At 54.7% G+C, this 19,349-nt stretch overlaps 3 protein-coding genes across 10 annotated transcripts in view; 2 read left to right on the forward strand and 1 right to left on the reverse strand.

Annotated features, from left to right (window-relative positions):
• Positions 1 to 9,155, forward strand: part of RAPGEF1 (Rap guanine nucleotide exchange factor 1) — an 85,122-nt gene extending 75,967 nt beyond the window's left edge. For all 8 annotated transcript variants that reach the window (XM_032130550.1, XM_032130552.1, XM_032130554.1 and 5 more), the window contains 10 exons: positions 222 to 306; positions 1,776 to 1,868; positions 2,245 to 2,430; positions 2,586 to 2,670; positions 2,893 to 2,987; positions 3,437 to 3,515; positions 3,659 to 3,760; positions 4,195 to 4,292; positions 4,662 to 4,790; positions 5,276 to 9,155. In XM_032130550.1, coding sequence (XP_031986441.1) covers positions 222 to 306; positions 1,776 to 1,868; positions 2,245 to 2,430; positions 2,586 to 2,670; positions 2,893 to 2,987; positions 3,437 to 3,515; positions 3,659 to 3,760; positions 4,195 to 4,292; positions 4,662 to 4,790; positions 5,276 to 5,426 — 1,103 coding nt within the window. In that variant the 3' untranslated portion in view covers positions 5,427 to 9,155. The remainder of the gene's footprint in view (positions 1 to 221; positions 307 to 1,775; positions 1,869 to 2,244; positions 2,431 to 2,585; positions 2,671 to 2,892; positions 2,988 to 3,436; positions 3,516 to 3,658; positions 3,761 to 4,194; positions 4,293 to 4,661; positions 4,791 to 5,275) is intronic.
• A 1,284-nt stretch (positions 9,156 to 10,439) lies between these two features.
• PRRT1B (proline rich transmembrane protein 1B) lies at positions 10,440 to 12,161 on the reverse strand. Its single transcript, XM_032130559.1, has 4 exons — positions 12,101 to 12,161; positions 11,583 to 11,943; positions 11,262 to 11,402; positions 10,440 to 11,174 (listed from the first exon to the last, which is right to left on the reverse strand). The coding sequence occupies exons 2-4, from the start codon at positions 11,928 to 11,930 to the stop codon at positions 11,028 to 11,030; spliced, it is 636 nt and encodes a 211-aa protein (XP_031986450.1). The 5' UTR covers positions 11,931 to 11,943; positions 12,101 to 12,161; the 3' UTR covers positions 10,440 to 11,027.
• Positions 12,162 to 13,227: 1,066 nt separating this feature from the next.
• UCK1 (uridine-cytidine kinase 1) lies at positions 13,228 to 18,716 on the forward strand. Its single transcript, XM_032130804.1, has 7 exons — positions 13,228 to 13,352; positions 13,589 to 13,748; positions 14,524 to 14,620; positions 14,747 to 14,889; positions 14,967 to 15,061; positions 16,146 to 16,194; positions 17,192 to 18,716. The coding sequence occupies exons 1-7, from the start codon at positions 13,266 to 13,268 to the stop codon at positions 17,377 to 17,379; spliced, it is 819 nt and encodes a 272-aa protein (XP_031986695.1). The 5' UTR covers positions 13,228 to 13,265; the 3' UTR covers positions 17,380 to 18,716.
• The last annotated feature ends 633 nt before the right edge of the window (positions 18,717 to 19,349 follow it).

Raw genomic sequence — 19,349 nt, forward strand, 5'->3', positions numbered from 1 at the left:
GTGGGAGGCAGGGCCAGGCCGGTGGGGACAGGGCAGTGTCACTGCTGCTCTTGTGCCAAAGGGTCCATCTGCTGGTAAGGACCAACAGCACAGCTTTTCTGGGAAGTTCATTTGTGCCAAAATGTATCCATGTCCTCCTCTGTACATCTGGGTTCAACCTTACAAGAAACTCCTTTTTCTGAAAGCAAGGTTGACTGAGGCTTTCTTGCCTTTTTCCCTAGATCTGGTGCTGTACTGTGAAGCCTTTCTGACTACGTACAGGACATTTATTACCCCTGAAGAGCTCATCAAGAAGCTGCAGTACAGATATCCTTTTACTAGTGACAGTTCACTCCCACCAGGAATCAGAGCTGGACAGTTGTCATGGAGGGAGCTGGTGGCAAGTTTTTTGGTCAAAAGCCTGCTGGCAGCATGGTCAGTGATGCGCTTGCCCTGATGGTGTCCCAGGCAGGAATTCCTTCCCCTCCAGTCTCTCCAATGGGAATTGCTGCAGGCCAGGTCCAGTCACAGTGGATACTGGACCTGAGAGTTGTCTCCTGAGGGTCCTGGCTAGGAAGAGGAGCAATTCAGGGTTTCTGTATGTCACTGGGGACCTGGTCTTTTATTTGGGACATCTCATTTGTAGAGTGGGGACCAGAGCACCTTCTGGCTTCCAGAGGGGTCCTGGGCATTGCCTGCATGGGCAGGTGTAGTTTAATATTAGAGATGATTAAACCATCAAGACCTTGTCTCTCTTACTGCAGTAAACTCAGCCATGAAGATGCTGTGCTCTTGGCCTCCCAGTCCTGAACTGAGCTTGTAACTGGTAACAAGGCAGGGCCCTGATGTGCAGGGTGAGCATTCCTGGCAGAGGATGGAGAAGGCCTCTCCCTGAGCAGCCTGCTGCCATTCCTTGCCCTTGGCCCCTTTCCCGTGGCTCCTTTCCCTGCCAACGGAGCAGGGCAGGGTTTGGGTCCGGGCAGTGCCGAGGCCCCGTGGGCTCTGGTGCTGTGCACCCACGTCAGAGGGAGCCTGACGTCAGCGTGTCCTGCTGCAGCTCATCAGTGCCATCTGCAGCAGAGCCGCTGCTCCGCCTGGGACCGGCGGCCAAGGGCACGGCACGGCTCAGCCCAGGTGACAATCCCATCTGGGGTATCCCTGCAGGCCCCTGCCAGTGCTGACTTACTGATAACCTTGTCCTCTGTCCCTTTGGCCACCTGGCAGAAGGTTTTTCAACCTGTGCTGTCTCCCCTGTCACTGTCCTCATTGCAGCAGATTGGGCAGCAAGGAAGGTAGAGATGACATCTGAGATCTGTTGAGACCAGATGTCACAGACCAGTGGGGGAGATCACTGCAGGGGAGTGCTGCTCATTAAATTCCACCTTAGAGGGAACAGTTTCAGGGTACACCTGCTCTGAATTCTGCCAGGTGAAAGCACCTCCTGACACCCCCTGCTACCAGCAGCTGGTGTCAGTTTAATACCATCTTAATTAGAGCCATATCAGTGTCCCTTATCTCCTGGAAATCGAACACCAGTTTCCATCAGGACAGAACAGTGTGGTGTTCTAATGTGGCTGCCCCATCCCTGGAAGTGTTCAAGGCAAGGCTGGATGGAGCTCCAAGCAACCTGGGACAGTGGAAGGTGTCCCTGCCTATGGGAGGGAGTGGAACTGGATGATTATTAAGGTCCCTTCCATCCCAAACCAGTCAATGATCTTACGGTTCCTCAAGGCAGCTGGGAATTGCACTGATGCTGGTCTGGCCACACTGAGTTGATTCTTTAATTTGCAACCAACATATGAGAAGTTTTGCCACTTCCCGGACACGTTCAAGAAGCGAGTCAGTAAGAACACCTTCTTCGTGCTGGTGCGAGTGGTGGATGAGCTGTGGTGAGTTGCCTTCTTCATTCTGGGATGCAGGGTCAGTAACACACAGAAATCTGGCAGCCGGGAAAATGTGGTTTTTAGGGAAGATATGTTTTTTTAACCCTATCTATAATGACAGCTGAAATCCCCGACCCTGACCAGCGAGACACCTGTAGTGCTGAACCCTCGTGTTGGAAGAACAGGTTCTTCCTGTGTGTCCTAACTGGGTCAGTGGTTTTAAAATAACAAGTAAAAGGGGAATCTCTGGGAAAGGAAGAGCTGGGAAGAAGAGGAATTCCAGTCACCCAATTCTGCTTGTAGGAAAGAGCAGTGACACTCAATACAGATACAAACCCCAGAGTTTGGTGTCTTAGCCCTGGATTTTCCATCTTCCTCTCAGCTTGGTGGAATTGACGGAGGAAATCCTGAAGCTGCTGATGGACCTGGTGTTCCGGCTGGTGTGCAGTGGGGAGCTGAGCCTGGCCAGAGTGCTGCGCAAGAACATCCTGGACAAAGTGGACCAGAAGAAAATGCTGAGCTACGCCAACTCCATCAAACCTCTCGCGGCCCGAGGCGTGGCAGCCAGGTGAGGGAAGGTGCACATAACCATGTCTTGGTCCTCTGAGAGCCAGGGCATCCCTTCCCTGGGAACACAAGAGTTTCCTCAGTTCGAAATACGAGAAAGATAAGAAAACAGGTCACATTTTCTGAGCCTTTGTACTTCCTCCTTGTTTTTCACAGGCCAGGGACACTGCATGATTTCCACAGTCATGAAATAGCCGAGCAGCTGACCCTGCTGGATGCTGAACTCTTCTATAAAATCGAGGTACAGAGATAAGGATGGGCTGAGGGCAGTGGGAGGGATTGGACCCTCTGCAATTTCTGGTATTCCCTGCCAGCTCTCCCAGACACCTGCTGGATTGTAGGGCACAGCTGATCTTGTGTCAGCAAGTGGCTGTGAACACAGGCTGCAGCTCGGAATCTTGGGGTAGAAATCCCGTTTTAATATGTGGTGTTTTCCCACCTCTCTCCTCTTCTTCCTTGGCAGATCCCAGAAGTTTTGCTTTGGGCAAAGGAACAAAATGAAGAGAAGAGCCCCAACCTGACACAGTTCACAGAGCACTTTAATAACATGTCCTACTGGTAAGGAGCTCAGAACAGCCATGGCACTGAACTGTGCTTAACTTCCAATGCCTTGCAAATATTCCAGATATTCCTCGTAGGCTTGGGTTCCTTTGTTACAAATGGGATAATATGTATTTTTGGCCTGGAGGTAGATGCAGAGCACTTATCAAAGACCCCCAGAGCACAGCAGAAATAAAATTCTGGAGGATTGTGGAAGGCCTTGTAACCCAGAGGAAATAATTATCAGTATCACTGAACCCTTGAAACAAACATTCCCCATGCAAATAAACGCACTCTGTGAAATTGCCCTGTCTTTGCTGTGGATTAGAATGCTCCATTTAAGTTGGAGGTATTGTGAACTTTTTAGTATTGGCTCATCCCTGTCAGTGATGAGTTTTCTTAATGAAACATGAGGAAATCTGAGCTCTGCTTAAGTAGGTTTATCTTTTATTCTGTCTGTCTTCCAGGGTCCGTTCAATAATTATGCTACAAGAGAAAGCCCAGGACCGAGAGAGGCTGCTCCTTAAATTTATAAAGATTATGAAGGTATCAGCTTGGTTTTTCCTGTGAATCACACACACTGCTGCTTAAAGGAGCAGGGGAGTGGGGCCCTCTGCTTGGTAGAGCTGTTTGATGCTAGAAGGCTTTTCAGAGCTCTCAAGTAACTGGAATATTCTCCTTCTTTACAGCACTTACGAAAACTGAATAATTTTAATTCCTATCTGGCCATTCTTTCTGCACTGGATTCTGCACCCATCCGAAGGCTGGAGTGGCAGAAGCAAACCTCAGAGGTGAGGAGCAGTGGGGGCTGTGATCTTTGGGAGAAGGGTAAGTGTGGTTATGTGTGAAACAGCTGAGTGGTTTAACAGCTCAGCAGTGTCCCGGGGTGGAGGGATGGTGGATGACTGCTCTGCAGCGGGTAAAATGCCACAGTGCAGGAGGCCTGCAGCGTGGCTGGGCATTCTGAGCTGCACGAGTGCCAGCACAGCCACAGGGGAGAACAGCCTCCTCCTCCTCTTCCTCCTCCTGCAGCCCAAGGCTTGGGGAGGCTGAAGGCAGCAATGTTCTGCGTGAACACCCCAGGGTCGGGCTGAGGAAATCAGCTGGAGGTGTTTGCAGGATGATATTACCTCCCTGCTCTGTGTGGCTCTCTGGGAGGAGGTGACAAAGCAAATGGGTTTGCAGCAGCAAAGACAGGTGTCACCACAGGATTTGTGTCCTGCAGGGCCTGGCTGAGTACTGCACCCTGATCGACAGCTCCTCGTCCTTCCGCGCCTACCGGGCAGCCCTGGCCGACGTGGAGCCCCCCTGCATCCCCTACCTGTGAGTGGGCAGTTCCTTCCTCTGCCATTGCTTCCACACATTAGAATGGTTCCTTCAAGGATTTCTCAGCAGCTGCTGCTGAGCTCAGCCCTTGCCTTTTGCCCAGCATCTGGGGTAAGGCAGCACTGTGCCACGTCAGCCCACAGGCCCTCTCTGGAGCAATTTGTCTGGGCCAGGGTGGCCAGCTGGGGGTGTTTGCATCTTTGGATCTGCTGCTGGGGAATGTTTCCCTCTGGATAAGGTTGCCATTTTGGTGGCAGTGGGAGGCTGTTGTTGGGCTGCCTTTTGGCTGGCCACCCTGCCTTGTGTGACTAACCTCTGTGTCTATTTGCCTACTCCCTTGGCCTGCTGCCCCTTTCCCTCTTTCAGAGGCCTGATTCTGCAGGACCTGACCTTTGTCCATCTGGGAAACCCTGATTACATTGACAGCAAAGTGAACTTTTCCAAGCGCTGGCAGCAGTTTAACATCCTGGACAGCATGAGGTGCTTCCAGCAAGTGTAAGTGCAGCAGTGGGGGCTCTGAGCTGGCTTTGGGGCACCACTGTGGGGATTGGGGCGGGGAGCTTGGACATGGAAGCCCCCGTGCAAGGGGGAAGGGAGATGTAAGGAGAGCTGGGAGCAACAGGGCTCTAATCAGTCTCCTTCCCTCTCTAGGTTGGATAAACATTGTGAGGACATTATTCTGATATTAGTTTTGAGATCCAGACAAGTTTTGCCATTGCTGGTTCCTGTGTTCTCTGGGATATTTGGGGTTTTCTTCAGTGCTGTCTTGCAGCAGAGGCAGCAGATCCAAGTGCTGATTTCTGTGTGATAGGTGCCTTTTTCCCCCCAGTTCAGCGATGGGTTTTTCCCCTTTGTGGTGTGACAGCACTGTCATGAGTACATAGTGCTGGATGTCCTCAGAGCAGGACAGGGGTGGCCCAAAGCTGGGAGAGGTCCCCAGGTAGCCCTTGTTTAACTTCAGCTCCTCTTTGGTTTTCCAGACATTACGACATCAAAAGGAACGACGACATAGTGTCATTCTTCAATGACTTCAGCGACCACCTGGCTGAGGAGGCCCTGTGGGAACTGTCCCTGAAAATCAAACCTCGGAACATCACGAGGCGGAAAACAGATCGGGAAGAGAAAACCTAGGAGGAGGGGTTGTGCGAGGAGAATTGCTCCGCAGAGGCGCCGAGGGCAGCTATGAGACTGGAGTTCAATGTTTGTACCTGCCACTGGATGACACACCCTCCCTCCCAGCTGGCAGCCATCCCTGGGGGTGGGAATGCCGGGTGCTCGCAGCCGGCCGGAGGCGCCGGCGCAGCCGCCGAGGGCAGAGATCGGCCGGTGCTCGCTGCACTCGCCCTCCTCCTCCTCCCGTCCCTCTGTGCCATGAACCAGCTTTAACCCCGGGGACAGAGCTGTGTGGAAGGAGCGTCCCACGCAAGCGTGCTGCTGGTTTGCTGGCCCGTTGCATCCAGGTGTACCCTGGCTCTTGTTTCCATCCGCAAAGCAGGGGCAGCAGGAGCTCAGCACCCACTGACTCATCTCCGGAGCGGCGTCGGGCAGCAGCAGCCGTGGAAGCCAAGGGTTGGAGTCTCCCCTGCAATGCCACCTTCCCAACGTGTTCACGAGGATGGAAGCGTCTCCCGCTGCCTGCCAGAGGAGCTCTGCTGTCAGAGAGCTGCTTGTGTTTACAGGGGTCTCGGCTCACCCCAGATCTCTGGCGCCTTCTTCACGGGAGGAAGGCACCGGTCGTAGATACGGAAGAGGCACTGAAAATGTGGGCAGGGACCCGCCATCTCCAGTCATCACATCCCCCTCCTCCTCTCAGATCTCATTATTTAAGCAACGGTAAATCCCTCTGAACCTGGAAACATGGACTGCCCGGGTACTGGGGGTCACCTGTCTGTGACCCCGTGTCTCTTAGCGATGGTACTTAGCTTTTGCACAGGAAATGCTGTAGGATACAGACTGTACATACCTAGTGTTTAGAACCCCCTGGGGATTTTTGATGCATGTCTGAATACCGATGAGTTTATAGGAAAAAAAAGTGCAAACCAGTCTGTACAAAATCCACAACCAGTGACAATGTTGTTCCAAGTGCTGGATAAAGGAGGCTCCGGGCGGCCAAGTGGGCACTGGCTGCAGAGCAGGGGCAGGAGCCTCGTGAAGGAGCCAGAGGATCCATTTCTGGGTTGGAAATGGGAACCAGGAAGGAGCCCTGTGCCCAGCTGAGCCACCCTGTCCTCCCACCCCACTCCTCTCTCCTCTCTCTGTTGCCAAATGTTTTTCTCCGGGGCTCCCCATTGGGACCCTCGGTGCTGTGCTTTGAGACCCCCACTTTGGCAGGACCCCCAGCAGGTCCCTGTCCCCAGTCCTGCCGTGCTGGTGCCAGCAGGGCAGGGACAGCCCAGCATGGAAGGGCGAGGCAGGGGTGTCATTTCCCACACACAGTGTTAACCCCAGTCTGTTCAGTGTGCCTTATTCAGCCCTTCTGTCCCCCGTCTGTGTCCCACCCAGCGTGTCCTCCCCAGCACAGCCCCCGCCAGGCCATTTCACATCCCTCTTCTCTGTCCTGCTCCAGTGGTTTGCAGCTGGATCGTGGGTGTGAGTGTGCCCTGCAGGTTTCAGCAGCCTTGCAAGCCTCTCATCTCCCTGTCTTGTGGTCACAGGTTTTTACAGGGTTCTGACAAAATCCTGCAGGTTTAGGGCAGCAGCTCCCAAGGAATAGAGACGTGGAGTTCCACAGAGCATCCTTAATTTATTTCTCAATAGCAGCTCTGTGCCTGCTAAAGCCTCTGTTTGTTCTGGGTGAATCAGAGCTGCACTCCTTTCCTTCTCCAAACAGATTGCAAAGCCTTGGCCGGCTCTGCCTGACCCTCAGGAGGGAGCGACAGCCCGGGGTTGTACCCAGCTTGGCTATTTCCCTCAACATTCAGGTATGGGACTCATACAGTGGCCAAGCACAGAGAGACCGTCCCCCTGCCCACGAGGGCATCTTCTGGGGGAGGGGAGTGTGGGGTTCAACACAGTTCTGTGCAGCCCCAGAGCAGGAGGAGCAGGAATCTTTTGTGCTGAACCACAGTGTCCGAGCCAGAACACTTCAAAAGTGGTTTATTTTCATGGCACTGAGGGCACTGGAGCTGTGTGTTGTGTCCAGCCAAGGCTTTGCAATCCCCAAAGGCTTCCCAGGAAGTAATGCCCATGTTTCCTTTGTAAATAAGGTCTTTTAAAAGCCCAGCGTGGCAAGGTGGTGAAAAGGCTGATGAATACACCCAGGATGTGGTGTGGGCTTCACCCTGGTGGCTCTGAGCAGCTCTTGGGTGCTGTGGCCAGGCTCTCCTAGGAGAGCTGTGTGTGGTGGTGGCTCTGGAATCACAACCCTGGGGGTTCAGAGGGCAGAGGGACAGGAGGGGGCAGCTTGTCTTCATCCAGCCGAGTGACCGTGGTACGTGAGGGGTGAGCAGGTGGCTCGTGGGTTGGGCTCACAGGGTGGCAGTGCCTGGGGTTCCACAGGGCTCCTTCCTTGGCCCTGTGCTCTTCAACATCCTCATTAATGACCTGGACACAGGACTGGAAGGGATGCTAAGGAAATCTGCTGACAACACTAAATTTGGGCACCACAGTATAAAAAAGACAGGAAGCTATTAGAGTATTCAAAGGAGGCCATAAGGATGGGGAAGCGTCTGGAGGGGCCTTGTGAGGAGCAGCTGAGGGCACTTGTTCAGCCTGGAGGAGACTGAGGGGAGACCTCACTGTGGTCTTCAGCATCCTCACAAGGGGCAGCAGAGGGGCAGGTGCAGATCTCTTCACTTGTGACCAGTGGCAGGACCTGAGGGAACGGCTGGAGCTGAGTCAGGGGAGGTTTAGGCTAGATATCAGGAAAAAGTCTTTCCCCCAGAGCGTGGTGGGGCACTGAAGAGGCTCCCCAGGGTAGTGGTCACAGCACCAAACCTGTCTGAGATCAAGAAGCGTTTGGACAATGCTCTCACATGGTGGGATTTTTGGGGTGTCCTGTGCAGAGGCAGGAGTTGGACACAGTGACCTTGATGGGTCCCTTTCTAGTCAGCATATTCTGTGATTCTGTGATCAGGGTGTTCCCCTCCTCCCCTGCCAGTCAGAGCTGTTCCAGGTTCTTCCCTGCACTTGAACCCATGAGCCCAGTTAGTACTGAAGGAGGTCTCACTCCCTGCCCTCTGCCAGCCCCCCAGAGCCAGAGGCTCAGCCCAGGGCGTGGGGACAGCAGGTCTGAGTGGCCACAGCACTCCGTTCAGTGGGATGGGGCTGAGCCCACCGGCTTTCCTCCGCCTTCTCCCCTTCCTCTGCTGTCATCCCCAGCTGAGCAGTGTCCCAGCCACAGCTCCTGGCTCATGTCCCAACCTTGGGCCAGGCTTGCAGGGCTGGAGGGACCCTGAAGGAGGGTCCCCTTGCCTGGAGCAGCTTCAGGTTTGCTGAGCAGAGATTCCCCCCCCCCGATCTCCAGGAGCAGTCCCTGGGGAGCAAAAGCCCCAGAATATCCCCATGCAAGACTGGCCACCCAGTGTGTTCCCATCTTGCAGGCAGCCTCCTCAAGGCCATCACCTCTTTTTCGGGAGAGGGAAGAGTGTGAGTCCCCTTTCCACCTGGGGCAGGGAGTGGGGAGAAGCGATGCCCCCAGTCACCAGCCCCCTGCCCCACTCCCAGGCCTCTCCCCCCAAGCAGTTCCGTTGTATTATAGATTTACCACTAACCCCGATGGTGGCATCTTCCTGCGAACATTTCAGACCTGTAACTTTTATATTAAAGACAAATAAAACACCAGTAACGAACCTGCCTGATGATCCTGTTTACAGTGCATGCACAGTCTGTGGATTAAAGTGACAATCGAATCCGCCTCTGGCACTGGTGTGGCCTCGTGTTTTCTCATGTGCTCCCTGTGGTTCTCCTCTGCCCATGGCTCTTTTTCCCTTTATTTTCTCACTGTAAAGTTCTTCCCTCCCTCTGCCAAGATGGCTTTGCCCCAATACAGGCCATACACCTGGGAGGGGAAATCTACTCCTGTCACCTTCTCTGGGCACCGGTGTCCCCCGTGTCAGGGGTTTTGGCTGCCCAGCCCCCGGCATGTGCCCAGCCCGTGCAGTGGCCGTGTGCCGGCAGCCGAGGGCTATAAATAACCCCTGCAGCGGCCGAGCTGCTCTGCGGTGCTATTTCAGTCCTGGACAGGGTTCAAAATTCCTCTGGAAATAATTGTCATGGGCCAGCTCAGGAGGAGAATGCCCAGACACTGACTGGGCACGTGCCCCCCGTGCCAGGGCTGGGCTGTGGGGCCGCATCCCACGGGCGCAGCACAGCGGGAGGGGTCTGTCCACAGCTCATTGTCCCCCCAGGCAGCTCGGCCAGTGGCACCCCGGGGCCTGGGGCCACGTGGAGACTCCCCTTCCCCAGTGTCCTTAATGGGCTGGAACCCTGGCGCCCACCTGCTCTTGGGAAAACCCTGATTTCAGCTATAGCAGGAGACCTTACCTGTCGCAGTGGTTGAATCCACTGCAGGAATAACCAAGAAGCCACAGAGCCCCAGAACAGTGGAGGTCCGCTGGTGGGCAGGCTCAGAGGTCTAAGACCACCCCCTTTTACCCTTTTTAAGTTCATGTTCTAGATAGTTCTCCTTTCCTTGATACCCCACTGGTTGCCGGGTCCCTTGTTCCACCCCTCGCCTTTCCCACTGGTCACTGTCTGTCACCCCACTCCCTCTCCACTCCCTGGCTCCCAAAGGATAGGCTCTGATGTTCTGCCCCTCCCTCGGTGCCGATCTGGATAAAAACCCCGGACCGCTCAGTGTTCTGTGCTCTTTGTTCTGGGATCCCTTCGGGCGGGGATCTCAATAAACCCCTCGGAACTCCATACAAAGGACCCCTCCCGTCTCTTTATCCCCAGGCTCAGTGTGTGTGTGTGGCTGCGAGTATTCCACCTTCTACAGTGTGTCAGAGTGTGTCCGAGTGTGTCCGAGCACGTTCGCACAGCACCGCCCGGAGCGGCTCCGGCGGGACGCGATCGGGATGGACGCGCCGCTCTTTCCACCCCCCTCACACCCAGCGCATCACTTACCCTGAATTTTGTGGTGGACAAAGGTCATGGCAAGGGGAGATGTAGCTCCTTGGTGTGCAGAGAAAACAGAAGCTTTGTCTACAGCTGTACTTTATTTCAATCTGGAAGCAGCAAGAAGGTGGCAATGCAGTGTGTGTGTGTGTGTACTTGTGCGTGCAGAACTACTGCAGAACTGCATACATGGGTTTGTATCTTCTCACATCATTAATGACCAGTGAGGGCTTCCCACACACTTGTTACTTTTGCTCCATGTCCGAGCCCAATCCTACAAGATGCTCCCTCTGCACCAGAGTCCCATCTGGCAGCTCCAAGGGACAGCCCACAGCAATGGGATTCAGCATCCTGCAGCGAGCGGAGCGTGATCCCGCCCTTGGATCCGACATAGCTCCCTGCCCAGAGCTGGATCCAGCAGGACACGGCACCGGCATCTGGTCTGGCTTCCTCCTGCCCTCGCCGGGGCTCGCAGGGCTGAGCAGATGGCTGAAGGCTCCGGGGCAGCTCCTCGGCCCGCCAGGAAGGACGGACGCTGCCCCGCAGTCCCAATAACACTTCCTTGTCACCCGTTTCCACACAAGGCTGCGGCAACTTCACGTGCCCGTGCCCCCCAGGCGGTGAGCCACAAGGAGTACTCGGCACACATCATGTCCCTGGGGCTCAGGGTCCTTGTCACAGATACAGGGACACCAGGACGTAGATGATCCAGGTGATGGAGGCGAACAACCCGAAGAGGAGGCTGAAGAGGACCAGTGACTGCGCCTTTCTGGATGCCACGTATGCCTGGGCCACGTCCCCACGGGCGAGCGCAGCCCGGGTCTGGCGCAGGGGCGAGAAGGGGAGGGGTTACAAGAGACCCGCAGCACCAGGAGGGGCTTCGAGGCTGCCCGGTGAGTCCTTCCTTACCTCATGGGAGTAGACGAGGGCCATGACCCCGGTCACCAGGCAGCAGAAGAGGGTCACCAGCACTGACTCCACCATGTAGTCCTTGGGCAACTGCTGCCCGCGGCCGGCGGGCAACGGCCCCGCGCCCGGCTGCGCGTTGTACTGCGGCACAGGGCGGGTGATCAGAGCTGCGAGCCCCCTGGGTGTGCTCCCCTCCCGGGCTGTGCTGCTCAAGCATCACTTGAGGGCACCGCACGGAACCCCACAAACCCGGGAGGGGAGATGAGGGGTGACCCCCGCTGCAGAGCGGGGCAGGAACACATCGGGGTGGGAGATACGTACGGTGGTGTAGGGCAGGGGCCCGGCCGGGATGCCCGGGGCTGGGAAGGACCGCGGTCCGGGCCCCGGCTGGTAAAAGACGGGCGCTTGCTGGGAGAAGCCGGCTGGGAATGGCGGGTGGAGGTGGTGAAAGCTCTTCGGGTCCGGGGGCGAGTAGGGCGGCGGGGCCCCCTCGAAGGCTGAGTTGGTGACCACCGACACCACCACGGGCCTGTCCCCAGGGCCCGCGGGGGGCTCGCTGCGGGTGCCAGAGGTGGGCAGTGCCCCGGCTGCCCCGCTGCCACCCCCCTGCTCCGCTCCCCAGGCTGTGGGGCCGGGGCCCTGGGGCCCGGCTGGCGGGTCACCGTCCATCCCGCGGAGACGCCTGCGGGGACAGGGAGGTTCTGCTGGGACGGGACATTCCCGGCACACCCACCCCAGCTTCGGGACCCTCTTGTGCCACCCCCGGGGCCGCGGCCGCCCCGAGCCCCCAGAGCCCGGTCCCCTGCCCGCCCCAGCGCCCCATTCCCGGCCCCACTCACGCCGGAGCCCGCGGGGTTCCAACTGCCGCCGGCCCCGGTACGGCCCCGGTACGGCCCCGGTACGGCCCCGGTACGGCCCCGGTACGGCCCCCGAGCCCAGCGTGGCCCCGCGCGGGCGGCGGGAGCGCAGCCGGGGCCGGTTAATCATTGACCCGCTGTTTGCCCGGGGCCTGCGGGCGGGGCCGCCCCGGGCCGGCCACCTCGGCCCTCAGCGCCGGGGGGCTCCGGGTGCGGACGGGCCGGGATCCCGGGGAGGCAAAGGGGGGGTGTCTGCGCTGCCCCCGGCCAGAGGGTCCGAGGTCCATCGCGGCCGATGGAGCCGGGCCTGGGCTCAGGGCGGTCACGGAGCTTCACAGCGATTTGTTCACGTTTAAACTTATTATTTGGTTTTGCTTTAGAATATTATATTTACGTGTCGACTGTGGTGTGTGTTCTGGCTCTATTTATACACAAAATGTACATAAAATTCTGTGTATATTAGCTATAGCTATTCATATTTAACACGTGCGTGTGTAGATATCTGTATCACACCCCACGCACAGGACGTGTGTGCGCACTCTGTGTGTCCGTGTCTTATACATATGTGTATTTGTGTGTCCTGGTGTCTCTCTGCTGTACCTTCAGGTGTTCCTTCACAGTTCCCGTGTACCGCGCTCTGCACACACCTGCGTGTGCACCCCTGGCTACAGGTGTAAATACACCCGTGGGTGCAGGTGTCACACACACACCCGGGGACCGGCGTGCACTCAAACGCTCACACAAGTGCCTGGGTAAGACAGCGTTGTCTGTAATAAGGCAGAGATGTCCGGCTGTCCATCTGTCCGTCCGTGTGCCCGTCCCTCTGTCCGCCCACCCATCTGCCCACCCCTCCGCCCGTCCATCCATCTGTGCGTCCATCTGTCCGTGCCGACGCTCCGGCCTCGGGGCTGAGACCGGACGCGCTCAGCGCACGTGGCCCCGCCCCTTTTCGCAACCCCGCCCCCTTTCGTGACCACGCCCCTTTTCGCGGACCCGCCCCCTTTCGTAACCACGCCCCCTCTCGCGGCACCGCCCCTTTTGCAGCACCGCCCCTTTCATAGCCACGCCCCCTTTAGTAGCCCCGCCCCCTCGCGCGGCCCCGCCCCTCGCGCGGCCCCGCCCCGCCGCCCCCGCCGTTCCTCCCGCCATGGCGTCCGCCGGCGGCCCGGACGCGGAGCGGCCTCACCCCAAGCCCTTCCTCATCGGCGTCAGCGGCGGCACCGCCAGCGGCAAGGTGAGGCCGCCGTGCCGGGGGCCGTGCGGGCCGTGCTGGGGCTGACCCCCGCCCCGGCCGGTCCGCGTGGCGCGGGAGCTGCGCGGCGCCCGCCGGGACATCGCCGGTGCCGGCCCCGGGCTGGGCGAGCGCCGCTCGCTCCCCGCGTCCCGGCACCGGGGAGAGGTCGGGCCGGGGCACGGGCCGGGCTGGGCGCCGCGGGAAGGGTCGGGGTCCTGAGCCCCCGTGCCGCTCAGTCCACAGTGTGCGAGAAGATCATGGAGCTGCTGGGGCAGAACGAGGTGGAGCAGCGGCAGCGGAAGGTGCTGATCCTCAGCCAGGACAGCTTCTACAAGGTGCTGACGGCCGAGCAGCAGGCCAAGGCGCTGAAGGGACAGTACAACTTCGACCACCCGGGTGAGCCGCTCGCCATCCTGGCCCCAGCAGGGTTCAGTCGGTGCTTGGAGCGCAGCTGGGTCTTGCGGGAAGTGCAGGAAGTGGGAAGTGTTGGGAGAACAGAAATGTGCTTTCCCCCACCAAAACATCCGTTTGTCCCTACCCTTGTGCCCGTTGTTACTGACGGCCCTTCTGGAGCCATGGAGAGGTGCGGAGCATCCCAGCCCATTCCCCGCTCTTGAGAGGCTCCGTAATAAACCACATCATTCCCAGATCCTTTCCTGTTATTTCTTGTCCACACAAACAGCTGCTCCCCTCGTCCGGGGGAGTGCTGTGGATTGTAGGCGGGACAGGGAGCTGCCCTCGGCTGAAGTCTGGTGCCTGTTGGGTGGGTAATGGAAACCATGAAAGATGCCTGAGGTTTTCCAATTGGCTCTTGACTAACAGACAAACAAAGTTGCACAAAATTACACAATTACTAAGTGGGTTGATAAAATTATAAAATGACCAGCTTCACCTTTGGGATCTTAATTTCATTGTGTTGTAGTTGCAACTATTTCATTGTGTTGTTAGAAACAACAAACTGTCTCTTCCTTATCTCTGAAACCAAGCACAGCCATTGTCACTTGGGCAGGTAGTGTTGTGTTGCTACTGGTAGGAAAGAATAAGCCACAAGTTCCTTTTTTCTTGGTGAATACTGGGCAGAGGGTTTTTCCTTTGGGTCTGGAAAAATCCAAGCAGAACGCTTGATACAACAGCATCTGAAAGTCCTTCTCTTTAAACTTTCCTCTCACAGATGCCTTCGATAATGATTTGATGCGTTCAACCCTGAAAAACATTGTTGAGGGCAAAACGGTTGATGTACCAACGTACGACTTCGTGACACATTCTCGGTAGGCTCTGGCTTTGCCTGAAGTCCTGGGCTGTGTGGGGGTGTCCCCAGCCTGGGGACGGATCGCTTGGTGGTGGCACGAGGCCTGTTTGTTTAACAGTGTGCTCTGGCTGTTCTCTCCTGGCAGGCTGGCAGAGACGACGGTGGTCTATCCCGCTGACGTCGTCCTGTTTGAGGGGATCCTGGTTTTCTACAATCAAGACATTCGGGACATGTTCCACCTCCGTCTCTTTGTGGACACGGACTCTGACGTCCGGCTGTCCCGCAGAGGTAAAGCCCTGCCGTGCCCTGTTCCTTATCCACCCTCACCATGGGGCAACACTCAGTGCTTTTATCCCCCATCCCAGTTCTGCGAGATATGAAACGTGGGAGGGACCTGGAGCAGATCCTCACCCAGTACACCACGTTTGTCAAGCCTGCCTTTGAGGAGTTCTGCTTACCGGTATGGAGCCTTTAAGTAATTTAATTTGTGGGGTCTTTTTCTTTTTGGGAGGGAATAGAGGAGCGGGGTTGCCTGGGAATTAGCTGCTGTAGGTGCAGCAATGGTGGCTTTTGGTATCTGTATTTCACAAATCCCATGCTTTCCCCCCTGCCTCATGTCTTCAACCATTTTGAGCTGGTTGTTAAGGAACTGAAATGGTCCCTTCTGCTGGCAAAGCACTGTGGAAATGCCTCGAGCACGTTTCCTCACTGCTGGCTGCTGGGGCTATTTTAGTATGGGTCTCTCTGAATGAAACACTCCCACTCTCAGTTTATTCTTAAGTCTTGTAGGAAGAAAGAAAAGCTTGGTTTCCAGCAGCCTTTCTCAAAGGGAACACTGGTGAAAACCTGGGGCAGACCATTCTAGTTCTGCATGTAGTGTGGGGCCAATTTAGGTGCTCACATAATCAAATTAATTTGTAAAAAACCCTATGAGAACAAAATCCAGTATGTGGATTAAAGAAGTTGGAAAAGGCTAACTCAGGCACCTCTTGCTCTAGATCAAAGGAATTCTGGGATTTTAAAACTAGTTCTTAGAAATGCTGAATTTGCCAGGTTTTTCCCAGCTGTGGGGAAAGAAAAAGCAGGAGTGCTATGGTAGAAAAGATCAACAAAACGTTATCAGAGGCAGGCAGGAATTTCACATGCACATTGGTTACCTTGGCTCTCAGCAGAGATTTAGCAAGGGCTTGCAAAATGCTCATTAAAACGAGCTCTTGGCAAACAGACCTTGCCTGAAATGGGCAATGTTTGAAGGCAGCTCAGAAGGGTAAAAGCAAGGACTCCACACCTGACCTGCTGCTTCTACTTGGTGACTCTCTGCAAAGGGACAGTAAGAACAATCTCTGGCCTTAAATCCAGTGCACATTTGCCAGTGTGATGTGTTAATTCATTTAGGTTGTTGCCGTGAAAGAGAGCCTTAACTTACAACCCTGGAGCACCAAGACCTTCTACCTTTGCCCATTTTTCTGGCCTTTGGTTGCTTCTTCCTGGAATGAAGCTGACTTTTCCCATTAACAGGCTCCACCGCTGTTTCTGTTTTGCAGACAAAGAAGTATGCGGATGTCATCATCCCCCGAGGAGTTGACAACATGGGTAAAAGGGAGTTGGGTTCCCTGATTTCCCTGGGGAGACACCTTTGGGGTTGGGAAGAGAGCAGGAGGCACGCTGCTGCCTTGAGTGCCTGCTCCTGAGGAAGGGATTTTTGCTGGAGGGGAGGGAGCTGCTCAGCCTGATCAGGAGGACCAGCTGCTCAGCCTTTGGAAGCCTCTGGAAAAGTGACCTGTTGAGGTCTGACCTCACTTGCAGGCAGCAGGCAGAATTTCATTTAAGGGCTTTGACACTTTACCGTGCCATAAATCAAGTCTCTCCTGATGGGAGAGAATTTGCTGAAAGTCCTTGCAAGGAGTTTCAAAGATAAACAGAGACTTTTATTTGATTTTCAATGCTTCCAGATAGTTGTTTATTAAGTCTTATCAGAGGAACAGAGCCACTAGCGTGACCCAGGTATAGCATAGAAGGAGGAAAAGTAGGAGTGAGTCCAATCAGCAAGATTTACACAGCCTTTTAAAGATATTTTAACCAATAGTTACTAAAAATGTACATTATTTTCACTTTCCTGCCAATTATTCAGTAACGCAACTAGGAACTGCGGAATTTTCTATCCAGTCATTCCAAAACACTTTTACTGGAGAATATGGAGTAGTAGAAGAAGGAGAAGAAGGTCTAGAGAACAACAACAATCCTCCATTTTGATATTTTTTACTCTTATCTATTTACTACAAAGAGAAGCCTAAAACCTCTAAATTTTTCACCCTGTGACAATCTTACATAGTAGTCTATCACCTAATTCACACCACTGTATTTTCTAGTTGTTGTCTGACTGTTGATAAATTTTTCCAAGGTTTGAAGCTAAAACAGTGTTGTTCGGGGGGGTAAGAACCCTTAAAAACAGGCAGAGAAATATTCTCGGCACTCTGGGTTCCTACAGGCTTGTTAAAACTTGGGTTGAGCAGGGCTGGATGCTCCACATTTTCTAGATAACTCAGCCAGGAAAGCCTTCATGTCCTGTATTCCCTGTTCCTCTCTGCAGTTGCCATAAACCTCATCGTGCAGCACATTCAGGACATCCTGAACGGAGACATCTGCAAGTGGCAGCGGGGGGCACTGAACGGGCACGGCCGGACGTACAAGCGGCCGTTCCCGGAGCAGGCGGAGAGCGGCGGCGTCCTGGCGGCCGGGAAGCGCTCCCACCTGGAGTCCAGCAGCCGCCCGCACTAACCCGGCACGTCCCAAGGGTTTGCCTCTGGTCCACACCAACACTGAAGACAACTTTGGGAAAGGACTTCCACGGAATGGTTGGTGAAGTGCCCTTTAAGTTGTCCTAGCAGCGGAGGGGATCCTGGTGGGAATCTTGTCTCAGAGGGGAGAGGAAGGGCTTGGCCATCTATCCCTCTTCCCTTCCAACCCCTCCCTATTCTCCCTGAGATGTCTGGAGTTGGTACTTGATGAACTGGTTAAAGGCAGTGCTACTTGCCTTTTTTTAATTTTCAAAGTGAGATCTAATGCTGAGACTCCCCTGAAAATTAAGCACTACCAGGTGACTAGTAAAATAGCCCATTCCCCTGACGACAGTCATCTGTAGCAGGAAAATCATCTGCCTCTTGGGTGTTTTTCTCTATCCAAGACTAGCTCACATGCTGTTCATTTTAACAAGCAGGTACAGCTTTTACTCTTCTCCGCCTTGTTGGCACCTTGAGTTGTGGCCATGCTCTGCTGCTGGTCAGCCTCCTTCTAACCTGTGGGATCAGAGGGACTGACCTGTAGAGACACCTCTTCCTTGAGACAGGGGTGAGACAGAGGCTGTCTGGGACAAACGGGAACTTGCAGTTCACCAGGGGACAGGCCCAAGAAGTTGAGTGGTTCTGATTCCTAATTTATTCCTAAGCTCCTGAATCTTGCTACACTGTATGATTATTTTTTGTACCCAGATAGTGTGCTGTACCACAGTTACTGAATGTGTGAGCTCCAACTGGATTGAGTTGCTCATGGAAACAGAAACCTGACCTTGTCAGTATTAGTGTGTTTTAGTGCATTTCTGTACTGCTGGTTGCAAATTCTGCTGGGCAGAATCCGTCCACTTCCAGAGATGGCTGGTGAGGTCAGCAAGGGGGGAAACTGGGACTTGGCAGGACCCTCCTGCTGGCACAAGCAGCTGCCTGGACATGTTCTACCCTCAGACAGGGTCAGAGCACTTGCCTTGCACTCCAGCAGCTTCAACTCAAGAATGTCTGGCTTTCTAAAAACAGCAGACAAGAAGTACAAACAGTGACATCCCAGTTTCTGTAGTTTACCCCAGAGAAGCGATACTGCAGCAGCGTGAAGTGTCTGTCTGGAAAAAAACAGCTGCAATGAAGTGCTGGTTGGACCTTTGAAAACGTCCTTGTGATACCGTTCTTGAGTCTGAACTTAACGGTGTAATTTTAAGAATGAGGGTGGGAGGGAAATGTTATTAAGAGGAACTTTTTCATATTTACTAATTTTCTAAAAGCAGGGTTTGGCTGTGTTGGTTGTGGGTGTGTTACTTTGGCTAATAAATAAATGAACAGTGATCAGAAGTGACCGTTTTTATAAAAGGTAATTCTGGTACTTGCACTATGCCAGCACAAAGGCATAGAAAGGAACACTGCTGGAGGGGCTCTTAACAGTTTTTTCTCCCCTTAACTCAGAATCACTACCTTTGGTTCTGCTGTGGCTGAAAATTTAGAGAAAAAACCCAAAACTTAAGAAATGCAGTTTGCACTTTCATCCCTATAGTCTTTTCAACACTGGCAAGGGGTGAAGGTTTGGTGTCTCAGTGATAGTTCAGCGGTACTTCTGCAGTGCCCAGGAGAAGGCAGATCATTTCCTGACTGCTGCTGGGTGCTGTTTAGCTCAGGGGGACATACTTGGAGTATGAGCTACTGCACTGAAGCATTAGCTCTCAGGGCTGATTACAGTAGGAGCAAAACAGTCACTAAAACCTACTTTGAATGACTGTGGTGTTGGATCATACCTTCCTCTGGGGGTGGGGGGGAGCCTTGAATAGCATTCGTTAGAGCAGTGAGGAACTGCACAGCCAAGAGCCCCTGGGGCATGGGAATGCAGCTCTGGCAGCTTTGTGCTGCCCTGCAGGACCTGGAAATGGAATATGGCCCAGGTACTACAGCCCTGCTTGGACACCTGCACAGGGACATCAGAAATTCCCCACT

The sequence above is a fragment of the Corvus moneduloides genome, chromosome 21, assembly GCF_009650955.1.
Source record: "Corvus moneduloides isolate bCorMon1 chromosome 21, bCorMon1.pri, whole genome shotgun sequence".
Classification (NCBI taxonomy): Eukaryota; Metazoa; Chordata; class Aves; order Passeriformes; family Corvidae; genus Corvus; species Corvus moneduloides.

Coding starts and splice junctions, on each gene's coding strand:
- UCK1 (XM_032130804.1), top strand. CDS start 13,266: ATGGCGTCCGCCGGCGGCCCGGACGCGGAGCGGCCTCACCCCAAGCCC. Junction 14,890..14,966: donor CGTCCGGCTGTCCCGCAGAG/GTAAAGCCCTGC, acceptor CCCCCATCCCAG/TTCTGCGAGATATGAAACGT. Junction 15,062..16,145: donor TTGAGGAGTTCTGCTTACCG/GTATGGAGCCTT, acceptor TCTGTTTTGCAG/ACAAAGAAGTATGCGGATGT.
- PRRT1B (XM_032130559.1), bottom strand. CDS start 11,930: ATGGACGGTGACCCGCCAGCCGGGCCCCAGGGCCCCGGCCCCACAGCC. Junction 11,403..11,582: donor GGCCCCTGCCCTACACCACC/GTACGTATCTCC, acceptor CCTGTGCCGCAG/TACAACGCGCAGCCGGGCGC. Junction 11,175..11,261: donor CCCTCGTCTACTCCCATGAG/GTAAGGAAGGAC, acceptor CCCCTGCGCCAG/ACCCGGGCTGCGCTCGCCCG.